Source organism: Acartia tonsa, chromosome 1, assembly GCF_053477335.1.
Source record: "Acartia tonsa isolate MP-2025a chromosome 1, ASM5347733v1, whole genome shotgun sequence".
NCBI classification, from domain to species: domain Eukaryota; kingdom Metazoa; phylum Arthropoda; class Copepoda; order Calanoida; family Acartiidae; genus Acartia; species Acartia tonsa.
The window spans coordinates 2,601,036-2,620,915 of record NC_137260.1 but is presented as its reverse complement, the minus strand read 5'-3'; the positions used below and the strand labels follow the sequence as shown (position 1 = coordinate 2,620,915).

Genomic DNA, 19,880 nt, shown 5'->3' with positions numbered 1-19,880 from the left:
AACTTTACTTTTAAAAATAACATAACAAATTATCATAATAAAAGCTGTCTGTGGAGTTATTTTAATTTTTTTTCAAAACTAGTAGCTACGCCCCTAGATGACTCTAGGGGCACTTTAAGAGAGTCAAATTGGATAACCAAATTTATTATTTTAGATTTAAAAAAAAGAAATTTTTATTTTAGTTTAAAAAGAATTATTTTAATTTTTCTAATTTTTCAGTGAGGGGTAATTTTTTTCTAGGGGCGATTTCTCTTGGGAGGGTGGTGATACCATCCCCCAAAATAGTTATAAACCTTCCCAGGACCTATGAGAGGCTACCATGTTAAGGAGAGCTTAATCGGTTCAGCAGTTCAGCGAGATCCATTGGTACACACAAACAGACAGACAAACAAACATCCTGTTACTTTATTATATGGAAATCCAAAATGAGGAATAGGATATTTCTCTAAAACATTCTTTTGAGATAGGTGCCATGGTTTTCTTCAAAGGTTTTATTTGCTTCTTTTCTGTTGAGTACACACCAGTTTACCAAGAGCTAACTGTCCAAAAATAAAGAGAATTGTTATAAAAATTAAGACTTATTTCAAATGTACCATTCACTTATGTATCATGTTCGTTCATTACCCCTAATGGAGAATTTAAAATACATATTTTTAAAGCAAAGCTTTTCTATAATTAGGGTCGGTCCGACCGTCAGTCAGTCCTTAAAACTTTAAAAACACATTTAAGTACACTGTTATAAGCTTAGCATCTCCAATGAAGTCTTAAAAATGTAGGTATGTCCTTAAACATTATCCTGTTTTAGCACAGTTTTTTAACAAATTTACTTAAAATTTTGTTTTGAATTTTATACATTTAAATTCTGACACTAAAAAATGTTAATGTTTGTTTATCTACTGTTTCAGAGCTTCGCTTTTATGGATGTTGTCCTCCTTGTTTTAATGAAATTATACATCTTATTTGTATTTTTTAAAGGTAATGGTTTCTGGAAATAAGTTCGGTCTGTCCGTATCATAGTGAATTCTAACCTGAAATGAACTTTTCCTCCACTCTTTTAAATGTTCAGTGAGATAAACCAGTGCAGTGTCTTCTTAAATTAGGTTCAAGATAAAAGCAGTGAAATCTTACATTTTTTCTTGGCATACTATACATGATTTAATCTCTGAAAAACATATAATTAGAGCAAAATAAATTATGAATAAAGAATGAAACACATGAATTAACTCAGACGATATGACAAAATCAATTGTTAAAAAATATATGTAAAACATTCTTATGCTGTAAATGTACGTAAGGACCTATTAGTAATGATTTTAGAGTTGCTATGCTTTTTAAATTGTACATTACTATAACATGAATCATAACTCCCCTCCCCCCTTGTTTTAACTATTCAAATTTTTTTTATTTAACTAGGTACTTTGAGGAAAGATGCCTGCTTATTGAATGTTATGATATTGAATTTCTTAATTAACAAAAATTATTACTAACCAAGGATCAGAACATCCATAAAATTGAATAAATACAGGATACTGTGAAAAGACATTTAATTTTAAAAATTTAATTATTGAGATGCTATGCTTATATTATTGGACCTTGTTGTCCTAGAAATCTAGAAGTCTAGTAATAAAGTTTTTGTCTGAAGCTTAAGATCTTGGAAAGCGGTAGTATGAATTAGTTATAATTTTTAGGGTAGCTTTATAAATTTGAGTTGGTGGTTTTAAGGAATATTTTCCTGACCCCTTTCCCCCTCCCTTAGATTCTAGGGGTGAGGTAACTTGTCTATAATGCAAAGTCGAACGATGTCTGTCTGTCTTAGTAACCGCTGAACCGATTGGGTTCTACTCTTCAGGGAACAAACCTGGTTGAGGGAACGTCGAACGCACCTTGGGGCGAAGTCCCTAGAGGCTAAAGACGAAGCTGCTAGTTTAACATAAAGTACAAAAATCAGCAAGTTTTAAATGAACGTAAACTTTCTGGTAACGAACATAGAGTTGCCACGCTTCCTAATTCGTTATAGGTATCTCACTGCAAAGCTTTCTAACATGTATAAATTACTGAAAAGAGCTATTCGTCTTGGACGGAAGAAATGGGACCTATCTTAATTATATAAAAGCTTTGCTTTTTTGCATTTAGAAACTGAAAATTTTATGTTTAACATGTTAAAAATAATGTTTTTCACTTTATTTTCTATAAATATCTCACATGCAATAAATCTATGTACTGAAAAACAGCTGACAATCAGATGTCTCATTTCTCCCCTTTCCAAATAATGATAATAATCAGGGCTCGGCAGCCAATCGTCTGCCGTGTGTATGCCGTAGTGAAATAGTTTAATAAGACTTTAAAATTCAGCTATTTATCTAACCTGTTTCTAAACAGACAATCAATCTTGTCGGAATTTTTGCACATAAGATTTATCAAATTTTTGACGAATACAAGGCTGCCGAGCCCTGATATAAATTATACACAGTACATTTATGTGTACTTTAATAACCTTAGGTTTTTTTCCCTAAATAAATTTTGAAATGTGTTTTTATGTAGAAATGCACTAAATGTTTTTATGTGAAGCATTTACTTATCAATTTGTTGTGAGTATCTGATATTATTTGAAAAAAACACACTTTTTGTTTTTGTAGCTGCCATTTTGTTGTCTGCTTCCATTGGTATATCTTTGTTTACAAACAAAGCGCGACAAATATAAAATGCCGCAATTCTAATAATTTTGTCTATAGTGAAATACAAAATTTACCCCCCAACGACAGCTGAAAACGGCAAATTAATAAAGATTGCGTTAATTTGCCCCCCAAATGGATTTTCGAATTTATTTCCTTGTTGGTTATACCTTATTCCTGATTATTGACATAGTCGAACATAAAGTTGAATATGATTAAGTCTATGATAGTATTAATTTTATCAAAAAAAGAATTTAATAAGAAAGATCCATTTTCAGTAAATGAAATTGTTGCATATAAATAATACTTACCTACAAAGTTATTTTATTTCTTTGTTATATATACAAGACTTTTTTTATTTGCTTATACATTTTTAAATTTAAGTTATCTCTCAGTGTAAACCTGTAATTCTTGTTCGTTTTCTGTATATAATTTTTTTTTATTTATTTATTAATAAAATTAATAAATGAAATTTTCTTACATGGTACATAAAAAATATCACGAATAAAAACAGGTACATAGTTATTGCTTCAGGCATTGAAGTAAGGCCATAGGTTATTAAGTAGAGATAAAGGATTTCTTTTTAGATGTATTTTGGATATAAAGATGTAGATTCACGACATGCATTTAATGAACTACATATTTTTTTTCTTATATTACATGTATTTTATATAGGTGTCTTATTTTCACAAAACCAACTTAATTTAAAGGTTCCTAATTTTGCTGTATGAAATACACTAGATGTTAATCATTACTTTTGTAATCTATGCCTTCAATCATTTCACTGAAATGTTATTTTTAACTACAACAAATTGTACAAATTTGGGTGTACCTCAAACACTGCCAGATAAAAGTTAATTTTTCATTCAAATATCTTTTTTGTCAACACATAATTATCATATTCTATAAAAACATTTTATGTTTCCCTACTCCAAGTACCTAAACTCGTTAAATGCTCTTCATACAACTGTCCCCTCCAAATAGAAACAGGATTTAGACTTGGATAGAATAATTAAGATTAAGTGAAAAAAGATAGAAAGTTTGTTACTGGATATTTCTTTTTATACTTTTAATATCATAGACGAAATGTTTTTAGAAAGAAAATTAACTTTTATTTGACAGTTTTGAAGATACACATAAAAATGGTTAATTTGTGATTTTTAAGTTTCCCATTTTATAAAGATGATTGCAAAAATAATATTTTACATTGGTATTTTATAGGGAAATATTTAATGAACAATATGGCATCACTTATATTAAGTTAGATCTCATTATTAGATTTGTACTACATATGAAATAATGATTTTTTTTATTTTCAGACAACATAAAGTCAACATAAAGAGAAACAAACCTCGCATAGTCTCAGTTCAGAAAATTAAAGTAAGTTAGATTGTAACAAGTACAAGGATAGATTTATCCACAACATTAAATAACATTGACAGACACACCCAACATATAGAGTAGCTATAACAAATAAGATGTAGAGAGAATATTTTTTATAAAGTACATCTGGATTGCTTTTATATACATAGTGACGGACACTCCCTACATATAGCTAAACTTATTAATTTCCATTCTACACAAGTATTATATTAGATATTTATTCCAGGTGCAAAAAAAATTAATAATCCATCATGAACAAGTGTCATATCTGTGCTAAGAAATTTTCTACAAAAAGCAATTTAACAGTACATAAGAGAATTCATACAGGAGAGAAGCCATTCAAATGTGATACATGTGAAAAGGCTTTCTCACAACAAAGTGCATTAATTACTCATAAGAAGATCCATAAAAGGGAAAATCGATACTCTTGTGATACTTGTGGAAAGACTTTCCGTGTCAGTAAAGAGTTGACATTACATAAAAGGATGCATACAGGAGAGAAGCCATACTCGTGTGATATATGTGACAAAGCTTTCCGTACAAAGTATGAGTTTAATTATCATTTTACTGAGCATGAGAAGCCATACTCTAGTAAATTAACTCTACACAAGTGTCATATCTGCAGCAAGGAATTTTCTATGAAGAGTAGTTTAATTAGTCATATGAGAATTCATACAGAAGATAAGCCATACTCTTGTGATACATGTGAAAAAGCTTTCCTATATCAATGGGAATTAAATAACCATAAGAGGATCCATACAGGAGAGAAACCATACGCTTGTGATACATGTGACAGGGCTTTCTCTCATATAGGTAATTTAGATATGCATAAGAGGATCCATAATTGGAATTTTGTCACACCTTCTGCTTCTACCAGTTTTGTTGATTGTGGTGAAGCTAATATAAAGATGGAAATAAAAGATGAAAAAACTCTTGATGATGATCCTATATCTATAAAGATTGAGGCTGAGAGTGTGGAAGTAATTATAAAAGAGGAAATAAAGGAGGAAGAAGGAATTGAGAGTGAAGAATTTGTTTAAGTAAATAGAAATAAAAATGTTTGATGAATGCATGACCCTAAATAGCGAATTTGTTGTAAATGTCTTTTAAAAAGTGCTTAATTATGTTTATTTATGTTTGTATTTAAGATTTAATAATATGTGTAAATAATATTACTTTTCCAAAAATAATTTTTTTTAAAATCATAATTTTTTGAAAAAAATGTGTAAATAGTTAGAATCTTATATATTTTGTTTGCTTTATTGATTAAACATAAACATGTGTCGTCCTAAGATTTGATGTAATGTGTAAATGATATTACTTCTCCAAAAATTATTTTAAAGAAAAAAATCATAATTCTTTGAAAAAAAAACATTATTTGTAAAAATGTGTAAATAAGTACCTAGTATCTTATATACTTTGTTTGCTTTATTGATTAAGCATATATCTGTGTTGCCCTAACCCTGTGGGGCTACCTTGTACATATACATACCCAATTTACCCTAACCTAAAATTGAATACTAATTGATATAATATTGTAAATATTAATTGCATTTCCACTAAATCATTTATTTACCGTTTCTGTTTATACATTTTTCTATCCTATTGAGCAAGGTTTATGTTTATGTTTATGTTGATAATACTCTTGAGAGCCCAAACATAGGGCTATAATAAGAGGTTTACTGGGCAGCAGTCATCAGTTTTGGTTGGCTAAATATTCAGCAACTCTTTTCTTGAATGATGACAGTTTAGGCAGCATTTTTATATCATTTGGCAGTTCGTTCCATTTCTTTGCAGCTCTGGTACTGTAAAAGTTATTTCCAAGCTCAGTCCTCCTGTGTTCTATGTGTAAAGAGTTCACGTTGTTTATATTTCTGGTAGTGGGTCGGGAAGGGTCAACATATTTAAACCAGGTGGCCGGGTCTACTTTGTCCAAGCCATTTAAAATTTTGTAAGTTTGAACAAGATCAGCTTTAACTCTTCTGTCCTGTAGGCTGAGAAGCTTTAACTCCTTTAGTTTTCCTTCATATGAATTTGCAGATAGACCTGAAATCATAGATACAGCTTTTTGTTGGACTTTTTCAAGGCAGTTAATGTCTCCTATTTGCCATGGGTTCCAGGCTGGGGTGGCAAATTCCATATGAACACGAACATAACGTTTATAGAGATTTAAAAATGTTACTTTGTCTCTATAGTGAAATGCTTGGCAAATTTGTTTTAAAACACCATTAGCGATGCGTGCAGCTTCTTTACATTGTAAACCTGGCTTCAAATTTTTATCAAATAAAACTCCAACATCTTTTTCACTTTCAGCTTTTAACAGAGTTTGACCATTTATGGTGTAATCAAATTTTTTATTTGTTCTTCCAAAATGCATTATTTTACACTTGTCCACATTAAATGGCATTCCCCAGGATACTGACCAGTCAAAAAGAGCGTCTAATTGAGACTGTAACAATTTTCTATCATCATCATTTTTGACAGGATGGCCAAGTTTGGTATCGTCGGCAAACTTTCTCAATATTGCAATCAGAATAGCATTTTCATCAATATCATCTATAAATAATAAAAACAGGAGCGGGCCAAGCACTGAGCCCTGTGGGACTCCTGATTTCACCTCAATCCAGTCAGATTCCTTGCCATTTATAACAACTCTTTGTTTTCTTCCAGTTAGCCAATTTTGTATCCAGGTAAATATTTCCCCTTGAATTCCAAAACTTTGGACTTTTTTCATGAGTTTGTTTCTTGAGACTTTATCGAATGCTTTGGCAAAGTCAAGGTAAACAACATCTACAGGTATGCTCTCATCCAGGCTTTTCATAATGTGCTCCGTGAATTCTAGAAGGTTGGTGGTGCATGATTTGCCTTTCAGGAATCCATGTTGGCTGCTTTTCATCAGGTTGTATCTAATAATATGGTCATTAATAGCATCTTTAATTATGGACTCCAGTAATTTACAAACAATACTAGTTAAAGATATTGGTCTATAGTTACAAGATTTTCCTTTGCTGCCTTTTTTAAAAATGGGTGTTATATTCGCATCTTTCCAATCAGAAGGTACAGTGCCAGATCTTAAGGATTTGTTGAATAAAACTGCCAATGGACCAGTTATATAATCCTTAAATTTTTTCAATATTGGTGTGGGAATATTGTCAGGTCCGCAACTGTTGGTGTTCTTCAAATTGTCAATTTTTTCAGCAATCATCAATTTTGTAACAATAATAAGATTTAACGGAATTTCATAATCTTTTTCAGTGGTGGGAGGTGTATTTCCATTAGCATCATCAGAAACGAACACAGAAGCAAAATAGGAATTAAGGATGTCAGACATCTCCTTGGCATCTGTAACAACTTTTTTGTCACTTATGAGAGGACCAACACCAGTTTTTGTTTTAGTTTTTGATTTGAGGTAGGAATTGAATTGCTTTTTATTTGAACTGGTGGCTATTTTTCTTTCAAATTTGCGTTTTGCATTCCTAACTGCTTTCCTGCAATTTTTTTCAACCTTTTTGTAAATCTTCAGGTTTTCTTCTGTTCTGTCATGGCAATAAATAGCAAACCTTCTACTTTTTTGTCTGCTAAGGCTTATCACTTTTTTTGTAATCCAGGCAGGTCTTTTTAAATTGTCACTTCTTTTTTTCAGCGGGACATATTTTTTTATACCATCTAACATCACGGATTTAAAATATTCCCATCCATTTTCTGTATCTAAATTTTTGATGTTGTTTTCAAGCTTACTGTTCATTATATGTTCACAAAATTCTGCATACTTCAAATTGTTCCAATCAGGTATGTCATTAGATGACTCGTTGGTTTTTAGGTCACATAAAATATCTATGCTGATGATGGCATGGTCACTATTGGCTAAATTTCCAATGTTCTCTATATTAAGAACTCTATTTGGAACATTAGTAAACACGAGATCTAAAATATTACCTCTATTATGAGTAGGAAAATTTACAAGTTGTTCCAATGATTTTTCACAAGTTGTATCAACAAATCTTTGGTATTTATTGCAGGAGTTCAGAGTTTGCCAGTTTATGTCAGTCATATTAAAATCACCAATAATGAGGTGATTTTCGTCTTCACTTATTGCACTAAAATGCTCACATAAATTGTCAAGGTTTTCTTGGTTGGAGTTTGGAGATCTATAAATTAAAGTCACAACAAAATCCGTTGTCTGGTCATCATTTAAAACTTTGAAACTACACAATTGATTAAAATTTGAGTCTATGTCACAGGATAAAATTTTGAGTCCATTTCTCACATAAATTAGTAGACCACCTCCAATTCCATTGAGTGTGTCATTACGGTCAACACGTAGTTTTTCATCAATAAAAAAGCCTGGAATATTTAACACATTATTTGAAGTTTCACTGTAACACCATGATTCAGTTATAAGTATTATATCGTGGTTTTTTTAACTTGAAATAACCTCTAAGTCTTTAACTTTGCTCACAATACTGCGTGCATTACAATACAAAACATTTAGCACCGTTTTTTGACTCTGGGTCTTTCCTCCCTTGTTTCCAGGAGGTCGTCGTCCTCCTCCATCTCCTCCCTGGTCCTTCTCGTGCTGTTGGTCCTGGTTCGGTAGTCCAGACGTGTTGTAGCCTCCCTTATCCTTTCTTTTCTCATTTGCCGTTGACCTTTTATTCCCACCAGCTTCCAAACAAAGTTTTTTGCTTCTTCTGTTGAAAGAGAATCATTTTTTGCTTCTACTTCTTCACGGAGCTTTTTGTCATTTGCCAACTGTATTTTAGTGAGATCTGGGGAAATAGATATTTGCCTATTTGTTCTGCTTTTACCTAATTTCCATGCTGAAGAGAGCACTTTATCACGTGTATTTGTTTCTCTAAATCCAATAGTGATTGGTCTAGTTTTGTTATTTTTGAACTCACCAACTCTAGCAAGAAACTTGACATCATTTTTCATATCTATTTTGACAGAGATATCAGTGAAGATTTCAGAGACAAGGGATGAATCTTTACTTTTTTTAACACTTGGCTGCTCATTCTCGTCTTGTTCAGGTACACCATATATGATAATGTTGAACTTTTTGTGCTCTCTAAGGTATTTCTACCATTTCTAATTTTTATTATTTCTTATTTTCAATTAGTTCTTATAATTAAAATTGTGTTACTTGTAAAATTATTATTATATTTATTTTCAGACTGTACAAAAAATAAATTGAGACTCAATGATTATAAATAGAAAGAACAAACGAAATATTTGAGTTTACAAAGTAAAGTAAGTCAGCTTATATATAATACAAATATTATGTAGCAGAATCTTTAAAATCTTAATATTTAAGATAAAGTATGTATCATAAAAGTGAATTAGTTTGCTGTAACAAAAATATCATGAAAAAAACAGTTGGGGTTTGGGATGATTGTTTTTTATAGTATGTATTTAAAATTAAAGCTAAAGATAGTAATTAAATAAAACATCAGAAGTAGATTGGGTAATAAGACAAGTACTTAGTACATGTAAGTGGATAGAAGAGAAAGTGGGATAATAATTAGATATCAGAGGAGAGTTTTTATAGAGTACATCTGGAATACTTTTACTTACATAGTGACGGACACACCCTACATATAGAGTAGCTATTAAAAATGATGTTGCTTTAATTTTTTATTTTCAACTCTACACAAGTATTACATTATATATTATTTATTCCAGGTGCAAGAACAACTAAGAATCCATCATGAACAAGTGTCATATCTGCTGCAAGGAATTTTCTATAAACAGAGACTTAACAAGACATATGAGAATTCATACAGGAGAGAAGCCATTCAAATGCGATACATGTGATAAGGCTTTCGGGGCAAGATATAAGTTAACTGCCCATAAGAGGATTCATACAGGAGAGAAGCCATACTCTTGTGACACATGTGAAAAGGCATTCCGTACAAAATGTGAGTTAACTGCCCATGAGAGGATTCGTACAGGAGAGAAGCCATTCTCTTGTGATACATGTGAAAAAACTTACTGTACAAATACTGAATTGACAAGACATAAAAAGATTCATACAGGAGAGAAGCCATACTCTTGTACATTATGCAAGAAATCTTATTGCTCCGTTTCAAAACTGTCAAAACATAAAAAATCAGTTAAACATTTTCTCAACTTAGAATTTAAGAATACAGTGCAACCTTCTGCTTCTACCAGTTCTGGTAATTGTGGTGAAGCTGATGTAAAACTAGAGATAAAAGAAGAAGAAACTCTTGATGAAGATCCTCTCTCTATCAACATGGAGGCTGAGAATGGTGAAGAAACTATAAAACAGGAAATAGAAGAAGAAGAAATTCAGGATAAAGATTCTATCGATATCGTAGAAATAAAATTGAATTATGATGAATAATTGGTTTTCTTGAATAAATTACCCAATTTTGTAAATATTGTATTATTTTTAATGTAAATATTATGGGGGGGGGGGTGCCTCTTTCACTTATTCCATCATTATTAGACTTGATATTAAAGTTAGACTATAGGTTATTTTGGATAAAACTAACTTTTCTTTTAATTTATACTTTCAAACAATAATAACTTTTAGTCTAATAATCATGAATTACGTGAAAGTTGTAACCTCCCTCCCCCTCCCAACACTTACTTTATCGTTATAAAATCGGTATATATTATTTTTCTACTATTGCGGGTTATTTAAGATTATTTGGTGAAAAATATTTTTTTTCTCTTTTGCATTTCGCCCATTTCAGACAATTTGAAATCACTTGAGATTTTGGTTTATTTTTCCCCTTACTACTAACCCCTGCGAGACAAGCTAAATCTTTATTTTATTGCTGAACTTCTCAAATATTAACATTTTTGAACAAATTTTTTTTTGCTAAATCATTATTTTTTTTACAGTATTTATGATGATCTGTCTTTCAATCATTTAATACTTTTAACAGTTATAAATCTATCTCAACCATAAGATTTATAAATTAGTAACTACTGCTGCTTCATAACGAAATATATTTCAAAGAAAAAAATCTTCATTATCAATCGCATCTGTAATAGAAAACAACAACATAGATAAATGAAAAAAATCATTAAGAATTATACAAAAATAGTCAAAATGTTAAAATCATTTAATAGTATAGTAAATATTGTGTTAGTAAATAACTCATTGTATTTATTTTCAGACTGAATGTAAAATTAAAGAAGACTCAAGATTATAAAACTAAAGTCAGTACAAACATAAAGATAAAGCAAAGAAAAGTAAATTAAGTTTAGCAAATCAAAGTAAGTTAATTTTTATATATAAAAACAAGTTTGAAAACATCCATAAAAGCAATGCAATTTAAAATTTAGTGTAAATTTGAAGCAAATTTGCTTGAATACAGGGTAATGTTTTAAGGATATGTTTACGATTTAAGGACTAGACAATAGTTTATTAGTTTACCTTGTTGTCCTAGGAATTATTATTTTTTCAGCATTTTTTGATGAACATACAAACATTCTGTAGAAGATAATAAAGTTGCTACACTTTCTAAATCGTAACTAAATGTTACAGGAACCATCCTTCAAAGTTTCAAATTAATAGAACAATTCTAACATGCCTTAATTACTATAAAGACTATAGATTAGATAGAGTTTACGTCGAGTATAAAGTGACAGACACACTCTACATATAGAAGATGGCTATACTAAATAATACTAATAATAAACTTACACTAGATAATGTAATTAGATAGTTTTCATAGTAATAGACGTACAAGAATACCTTGATTATAAAATAACTAAAATTATTATTTTTTTTATTTTAACAAGTATCACATCAAATAATTTTTTTTATTTCAAGTGCAAGAACAATTAATAATCCACCATGAACAAGTGTCATATCTGTAACAAGGAATTCTCTACAAAAAGCAATTTAACAGTACATATGAGAATTCATACAGGAGAGAAGCCATTCAAATGTAATACGTGTGATAAGGCTTTCTCCCAACGAGGTAATTTAACTGAACACAAGAGGATCCATACAGGTGAGAAGCTATTCAAATGTGATACATGTGAAAAACCTTTCTCACAACAAAGTGCATTAATTACTCATAAGAAGATTCATACAGGAGAGAAGCGATATTCATGTGAAATATGTGAGAAAACTTTTGCAAAACAAAATAATTTAACTGTACATATGAGGATCCATACAGGAGAGAAGCCATACTCTTGTGATACATGTGAAAAGTCTTTCCATACAAATTATGAATTGACTGTTCATAAGAGGATTCATACAGTAGAGAAGCCATTCAAATGTGAAACATGTAAAAAAAGCGTTTTCACAGCAAAATGCATTAACTCTTCATAAGAGAATCCATACAGGAGAGAAGCCATCTTGTGATATATGTAAAAAAGCTTTCTCACAACAAAGTGCATTAACTCTTCATAAAAAGATTCATAAAGGGGAGATACCATACTCTTGCGCTGTATGTGAAAAGACTTTCTCACAACAAAGTGCATTATTTCTTCAGAGGAGAAGTCATACAGGAGAGAAACCATACTCTTGTGATACATGTGATAAGTCATTCTCACAAGAAGTTCATTTGACTGTCCATAAGAGGATCCATACAGGTGAGAAGCCATACTCTTGTGATACATGTAAAAACGGTTTCTCACGAAAAGATGCATTAACTCGTCATAAGAGGATCCATACTGGTGAGAAGCCATACTCTTGTGATACATGTGAGAAAGATTTCGGTACTAATGGTGATTTAAATGTCCATAACAGGATACATACAGGAGAGAAGCCATACTCTTGTGTGATATGTCAGAAATCTTTTAAATCAAGCTCAGAATTATCAAATCATAAAAAGTCAACTAAACATCTAAAGAAGTTAGAATCTACTAAGAATACAGTTCCACCTTCTACTTCTACTAGTTTTGTTGATTGTGGTGAAGCTGATATTAAACTAGAAATAAAAGAAGAAGAAACTCTTGATGAGGATCCTCTCTCTATCAGCATGGAAACAGAAGGAGAAAAAATTCATGATAAAGATTATCTTTCTTCTGTTCATAATTCTGGTGATGATAATTGAATTTAATTGACATCGTTAAACATGAGATTGAAATATGATAAACTAAATGCTTTTACGAGAGTATTCAATTTTGGTAGATTTAATGTATATAACAAATATTTTTAACTTATGATATCATGTATATCTAACTCACCCTGTTTAAAATGTTCTATTTTTTGTACTTTTCCATCATTCAATGTAGATTAATTGGATCAAAGTAATTCTTGTATTTTATTTTGCTTTGGTACTATTTCTATAAAATTAAACTTGTTATCAATGCTTGTTATTTTACTATATTGTTTCTTCTCCCATTGAATGGAAAACATTATATTTGTTTATTATGTCTTACATTATACTTATTATTTTTCAGAAAAAAAACAAATGAACTGAAGAAAAAAATAAAATTCTTGCAGACTCCATTAAACCAATAAATAAAAAAAATCAGGTAAATATGATTTCTTCATTAAGTTAGTCCACAAAGAAATATGTTCAGATTACTTAAAAGTAATAACTAGTTTGTCTATTGTAATCTTGCTAGTCAGTAAACCATTTGAGTTATCTACTTATATTAGGCCCTTAAGTGGTTTTCGGCTAAATTGTTTTTGGATTTAAGTTTTTTCCCTCGCTATGTTGAATGTGTTATACATTTATACTGTGTTATACATTTTATTTGTTAAAATTTCATTTGCCTTCTTCATATTAAAACATTATAGTTAGAAATACAACTTTTATTTTACTACCAAACTTTATTCATGGAATACACTTTTTTCTCTAATTTGTTTAAGATACCAAAATTAATTTGAATTTAGCTAGAAAAAGCAAACAAAATCGCGGGATTTGTGGTTTTCAGCATCAGCGGTGGTTTCAACCTTTTACTTCATATTTAGTTCTATATTTTACCCCATTCAAACAACTGCCATGCCCGATTTCAGCCTTCTACTCCTTTTTTAAACATACCTTTATGGAAAATAAGCAAAAAAATTATCTCTTTGTCCACCATTTTTTTGTGAAGATACCACTTTCCAAAGAGCATCCAGTGTACAACTTACTTTGTCTGTTGGTCCGTAAGTCATGCTTCAACAAAAACTCCAAAATATATTTTATGAAAGTTTCATGGATGTTATAAATCATAAGTTTTCTTCCTCTCCTATTTTTTGATCGCTGAATATTTGCTTGATAATTCAATTGTCCATTTGTCCTCCCATAATTTTTGTGCGACGCTACTAATGGAATTGGTCATCCCGGCTTTCAATTTTAAAAAGCAAAAGAAACACAGAGTATACCTGGAATACTTTTACCTAGATAGTGATGGACACACCCAACATATAGAGTATCTATTCTAAATAACATATAGATGTAAGGAGAAGTTTTCATAGAGTACATCTGGAATACTTTTACCTACATAGTGCCAGCGCACGAACACACCTTAATAATAAACTAACTTTTATACTTAAAGAAGTATTTAAAATAACTTATTAGAAATATGAACGCTTGAAATTACTATTTATACTTCTACATAGGTATAACATTCAATATTATTCATTTTAGGTGTAAGGACAATTAAGAATCCATCATGAACAAGTGTCATATCTGCTGCAAGGAATTCTCTACAAAGGGTAGTTTAACAAGACATGTGAGAATTCATACAGGTGAGAAGCCATTCAAATGTGACTTATGTGAAAAAGCATTTATACAGAAACCGCATTTAACAGCACATAAGATGTCCCACACAGGAGAGAAACCATTTAAATGTGATACATGTGAAAAAGCTTTCTCACAACTTAGTGCTTTAAAGCTTCATAAGACATTCTATACAGGAGAGAAACAATTCAATTGTGATACATGTGAAAAGGCTTTTACAACAAATGGTCAGTTAACTGTCCATAACAGAAACCATACAGGAGATAGACCATACTCTTGTGATACATGTGAAAAGGCTTTCTCACAACAAAGTCATTTAACTCTTCATAAGAGGACCCATAAAAGAGAGAAGCCATACTCTTGTGATACTTGTGAAAAGGCTTTCTCACAACCAAGTGATTTAACTTATCATAAGGTGATCCACACAGGAGAGAAGCCATACTCTTGTGATACTTGTAAAAAGACTTTCTCACATCTAAGTAATTTAACACTTCATAAGAGGACCCATAAAGGAGAGAAGCCATACTCTTGTGATATTTGTGAAAAGGCTTTCTCACAACCAAGTGATTTAACTTATCATAAGAGGATCCATCTTAAGAAATTAGAATTTACCAATTTTGTTGATTTTGCTGAAGCTGATATTAAACTTGAGATAAAAGAAGAAGAATCTCTTGATGAGGATCCTCTGTCTATCAACATAGAGGCTGAGAATGTTGAAGAAACTATAAAACAGGAAATAGAAAATGAAAGTCTGGATAAAGATTCTCTTTCTTGTGAACAAAATTCTGATTAGGATAGTTTGAACAGTATTGATTTTACGGAACACAAGATTGAAATATGATAATCTAATTGCTAATATGAAGATATCTTTTCTTAGTAGATTTACTATTTATAACAAATATTTTTAACTAATGATATCAATGTATATACAGTTTTTTTGCTTTTCAATATTCAATTTAAATTATTATAGAATTATTTCAATTATATAATTTTTTATTTAATTTGCTCTGGTACAATTTGTGTAAAATCAAAATTTGTATCAATATTTATTGTTTTATGATTTTCATTCTTCTCCTATTGAAAGGGGAACATTATATTAATCTTAAATTGTGTCTCACATTATTCTTATTATTTTTCAGATAAAACAAATGGACAGAGAAAATTATAATTCTTGTATTCTTCATTGAAACCAATAAGTCCCTAGGATAAAAAAATAAAGGTGAACAAGATAATATTTTAGATACTGTATACCATAAATTTATATTTTTCTTGCAAAAAAAACATTCTAAAATGATAACCAGTCATTCAATGAAGAAATTGAGTGTTCATGTCCAAAGTAATATAGAATATATGTTCTTCTGTCTATGTCTGCATAATTTGGCATTTTTTGAGGTTTGTGTCTCTGTAAAGGAAAGGAAAGTGATCTTTTCTCATTAAAACTAATGTTGTTAATTTAGTTATAAAGAAGTTGACAAGGTTGTTATGCTATTCATTTCATTTCTGATTTTAAAATTAAACTTGTTTTATTTCCAGGTGCAAGAACATTAAGGAAATCATCATGAACAAGAGTCATATCTGCGGCAAGGAATTCTCTATGAAAAGTAGTTTATTAATGCGCTTGAAGATTAACGCATGTGAGGAGCCATTCAAATGTAATACATGTGGACAATCTTTCCGTACTAGTAAAGATATAACTGTCCATAAAAGATTTCATGATAGACAGAAACTGTACTCTTGTGATATATGTGAAAAGATTTTTCCATTCCAAAGTGCATTAATTCTTCAATCTTTCCGTACTAGTAAAGATATAACTGTCCATAAAAGATTTCATGATAGACAGAAACTGTACTCTTGTGATATATGTGAAAAGCTTTCCCATTCCAAAGTGCATTAACTGACCATCATCCATACAGGAGAAAAACTATAATCTTGTAATATATGGGAAAAGTCTTTCACACACCAGAGTACATTAAGTGTCCATAAGAGAATTCATACAGGAGAGAGGCCATACTCTTGTGATAAGGCTTTCTTACATCAAAGTGCATTAACTGTACACAAGAGGACACACACTGATGAGAAGTTATATACATGTGAATTATGCAAGAAATCTTATTACTCCAGTTCAAGCTTGACAATACATAATAAATCAGCAGGACATCTCAAGAATTTAGAATCTGCTAAGGACAAAGTGCTTCTACCAGTTTTGTTGATTGTTGTGAAGCAAATATAAAACTAGAGATAAAAGAAGAAGAAACTCTTGATGAGAATCCTCTCTCTATCAACATGACCACTGAGAATATTGAGGAAACTATTAAACAGGAAATAGAAGAAGAAATTGAGGGTAATGATTATATTGATATCATAGAACATAAAATTGAAATATGATGAATAATTGGTTTTCTTATATAAAATACCAAATTTTGTAAATATTGTATTATTTTTAATGTAAATATTAAAGTTAGGGGGGGGGGGGGAGTTTGCCACTTTCACTTACTCCGTCATTTTTAGGCTTGATATTAATGTTAGACTATAGGTTATTTGGGATACAACTTTATCTTTAAGTGGTATTGTCTAACATTAATACCTAGCCAAATAATCATGGAGTAAGTGAAAGAGGCAAAACTCCCCCCTTCCCCTGCCAACCAATATTTGTATATATTATTTTTCTAATTTTGCTGGTTATTTATGATTATTTGTTAGGTAAAAAATATTTTTTTCTATTTTGCAAATCAAAATCATTTTTTGATTTTTTTCAGATAACAATGAAATGAAAGTGCAATATTTCCAGTCTTTATTTGAATAAATAGCTAAGATAAATTAGGTAAATGTGATTACTTTAATTAACCCTTAACAGTCGGGCCCCTTGCTTCTTTATCGGTCGGGGGCGGGGGGGCATACAACGCCCCCCCCCCCCTATTATCTCAGCTCCCATTAGATCTAGAGGGCTAAAAATTGTTTTGCATGTCTCGTGTTTGATGAATTTCCGAATATAAGTGAGTCAAAGTCAGTTTTCGCTTCCTTCACCCTTTTATTTAGCAACATTTGTTTTTAGGTCCTTTTTTACTTAAACATAATAACTTGCATAAATTCTCTCATAGTTAATAATAAAAAAACTATTATGGTAAGATCAATATGTCTCTTTCTAGAATATAACTCTTTTTTAACTTCTAGCGGCTACTACCCTAGAGGCCTCTAGCGACGCGTAAAATTGTTAGTTTGGTTTTTAGCTAATTATCAAAAATATCTGCAGAGCGGCGGTTTATTTTTATTTTTGGCAATTTCTCTGGGGATAGTGGTTGTACCCTCCTTCAAATTAGCTATAAACCTTCGCAGGACCTATGAAAAGCTACCCTGTAAAGGAGAATCACACCGGTTCAGCGGTTAGCGAGATCCTTTGGAACAGACAGATAAATAGACATCCTGTTACTTTATTATGAGGATGTAAAGGTATTTTGTTTTAATTTCATATTATGTTTTATTTGCAAAGCAAATCTACAATATTGTTATCTGTCAGTTTACACACATCAAATAACCTTTGTATTGTGCTCTTTCTAAACAGACTATTTCATATAAATAAAGAATATTTTCCCTGTTTTAAAGTTAAGTTAGTATGTTATCGTCCTAATTTACCGCAGGATTATAAAGGGATAAGACAATAGCTGATAATCTGATGTACATCCCGAATTTTAATACACAAAATTACCCCTTTTGTAGATATGAAGAGAGGGGTAGGTTTCAGGTAAAATCCGTAAAGGTGTGTTTTTTAAGGCTTAAAAATAGTAATAGTATTACTAAATATATGTATTTCTGATTGAAAAGAACTATAGACAAAAAAAATTTAAAAAGTTAAAATAAATTTTTAGTCCCCAAAGTTGTTGGTCAAACGAAAAAGAAAACTTGATTATAAAACCTTGGGGACTAGTGTAATAATCATCTCAATGTCTCCTCCCTCCCTAAATTTGCCGCCATTATCTTTATTTAAAATAACACCATATCATATTTGCTTGTCCAGTTTCTCATTAAAAGTGGGAGGAGTTTGCCTTAAGCATCATATTTAAGTAAATGGGCGGAGATTTTGGAAGGAATTATTAATAAACAAGAGTTAAATATTTTTTATGATTTAGGTTGATAATTGTATCATTGTCAGTCAGCAACTAACTTTCAAAGTGAACAGAGAGAAATCCATTATACAGATCTACTTTATATTATAAGGTATTTTTATAATTTTTTGCTTTATGTCATTACTCAAGTTTCATTCTCTTATGCTATTCAATGTTGTTGTTTAAAAGCAAAGCTTTTCTATAAATAAGTTCGGTTCGTCCGTACCTCTGTCCGGAATGGTAAGCTCTTTTCATTATTTTAGTCATGTCAGAATTTGTTCTTTAAATTTCAAACTTGGTATGGTTATTCCTGAAGTAGTTAGGTTTACCTTTTTGGCAAATATTTTTATATTATATAATTATCCTATTCATCTGATTTTTGGTATACTGATTCCTATTATATCAAGGTACAATGTTTTAGGGAATCATCTCTATAATCAAGTCCTAAAATTGTAAGTATGTCCTTTCAACAGTATACTGTAATTAAGCAGTTTTTCAACAAATTTACTTATAATTTTTTCTTAGACATAAACATTTATATTTTAGTTATTCAGTTCGTTTGCCAGTTCCTTTGCTTTTATAGATGTTGTCATTCTTATTTTGTAAATAATTTGCCGACCTTTTCTGAATACTCTATATACTGATATACTCTATATATCACTTGATGTGTTGGTCTGCTCTGATGTAAATTTTAATAAGAAATATGCATTTTCTCATCTTTTATCAAAGATAAATTGCATATTTTTCTCAGAGAGAAAGAGGACAACCATATTCATGTGATCAATGTGAAAAATATTTCTCTACAAATAGAGAATTAACTGTACACAAAAGGATCCATACTGGTGAGAAGCCATACTCATGTAAACTTTGTGACAAACATTATGCCTCTAGTTCAAATTTATTAAAACATAAAAAATCTCCTGGACATTTAGAAATGGTGAAAAGCTATAATAATACAGTTCCGTCTACTGTATCTATTAGTTTGATTAAATGTGAAGAAGTTTATATCAAGGAAGAAATTAAAGAAGAAGAAATATTTTATGAAGATCCTCTCTCTGTCCAAA

At 30.5% G+C, this 19,880-nt stretch overlaps 1 protein-coding gene across 1 annotated transcript; it reads left to right on the top strand.

Annotated features, from left to right (window-relative positions):
• Positions 1–9,226: 9,226 nt before the first annotated feature.
• Positions 9,227–10,563, top strand: LOC145331934 (uncharacterized). Its single transcript, XM_080176811.1, has 2 exons — positions 9,227–9,305; positions 9,738–10,563. The coding sequence occupies exon 2, from the start codon at positions 9,763–9,765 to the stop codon at positions 10,417–10,419; it is 657 nt and encodes a 218-aa protein (XP_080032937.1). The 5' UTR covers positions 9,227–9,305; positions 9,738–9,762; the 3' UTR covers positions 10,420–10,563.
• Positions 10,564–19,880: the final 9,317 nt, after the last annotated feature.

What these genes read in the sequence shown, in the direction of transcription:
- LOC145331934 (XM_080176811.1), top strand. Translation starts at nt 9,763, where the DNA reads ATGAACAAGTGTCATATCTGCTGCAAGGAATTTTCTATAAACAGAGAC.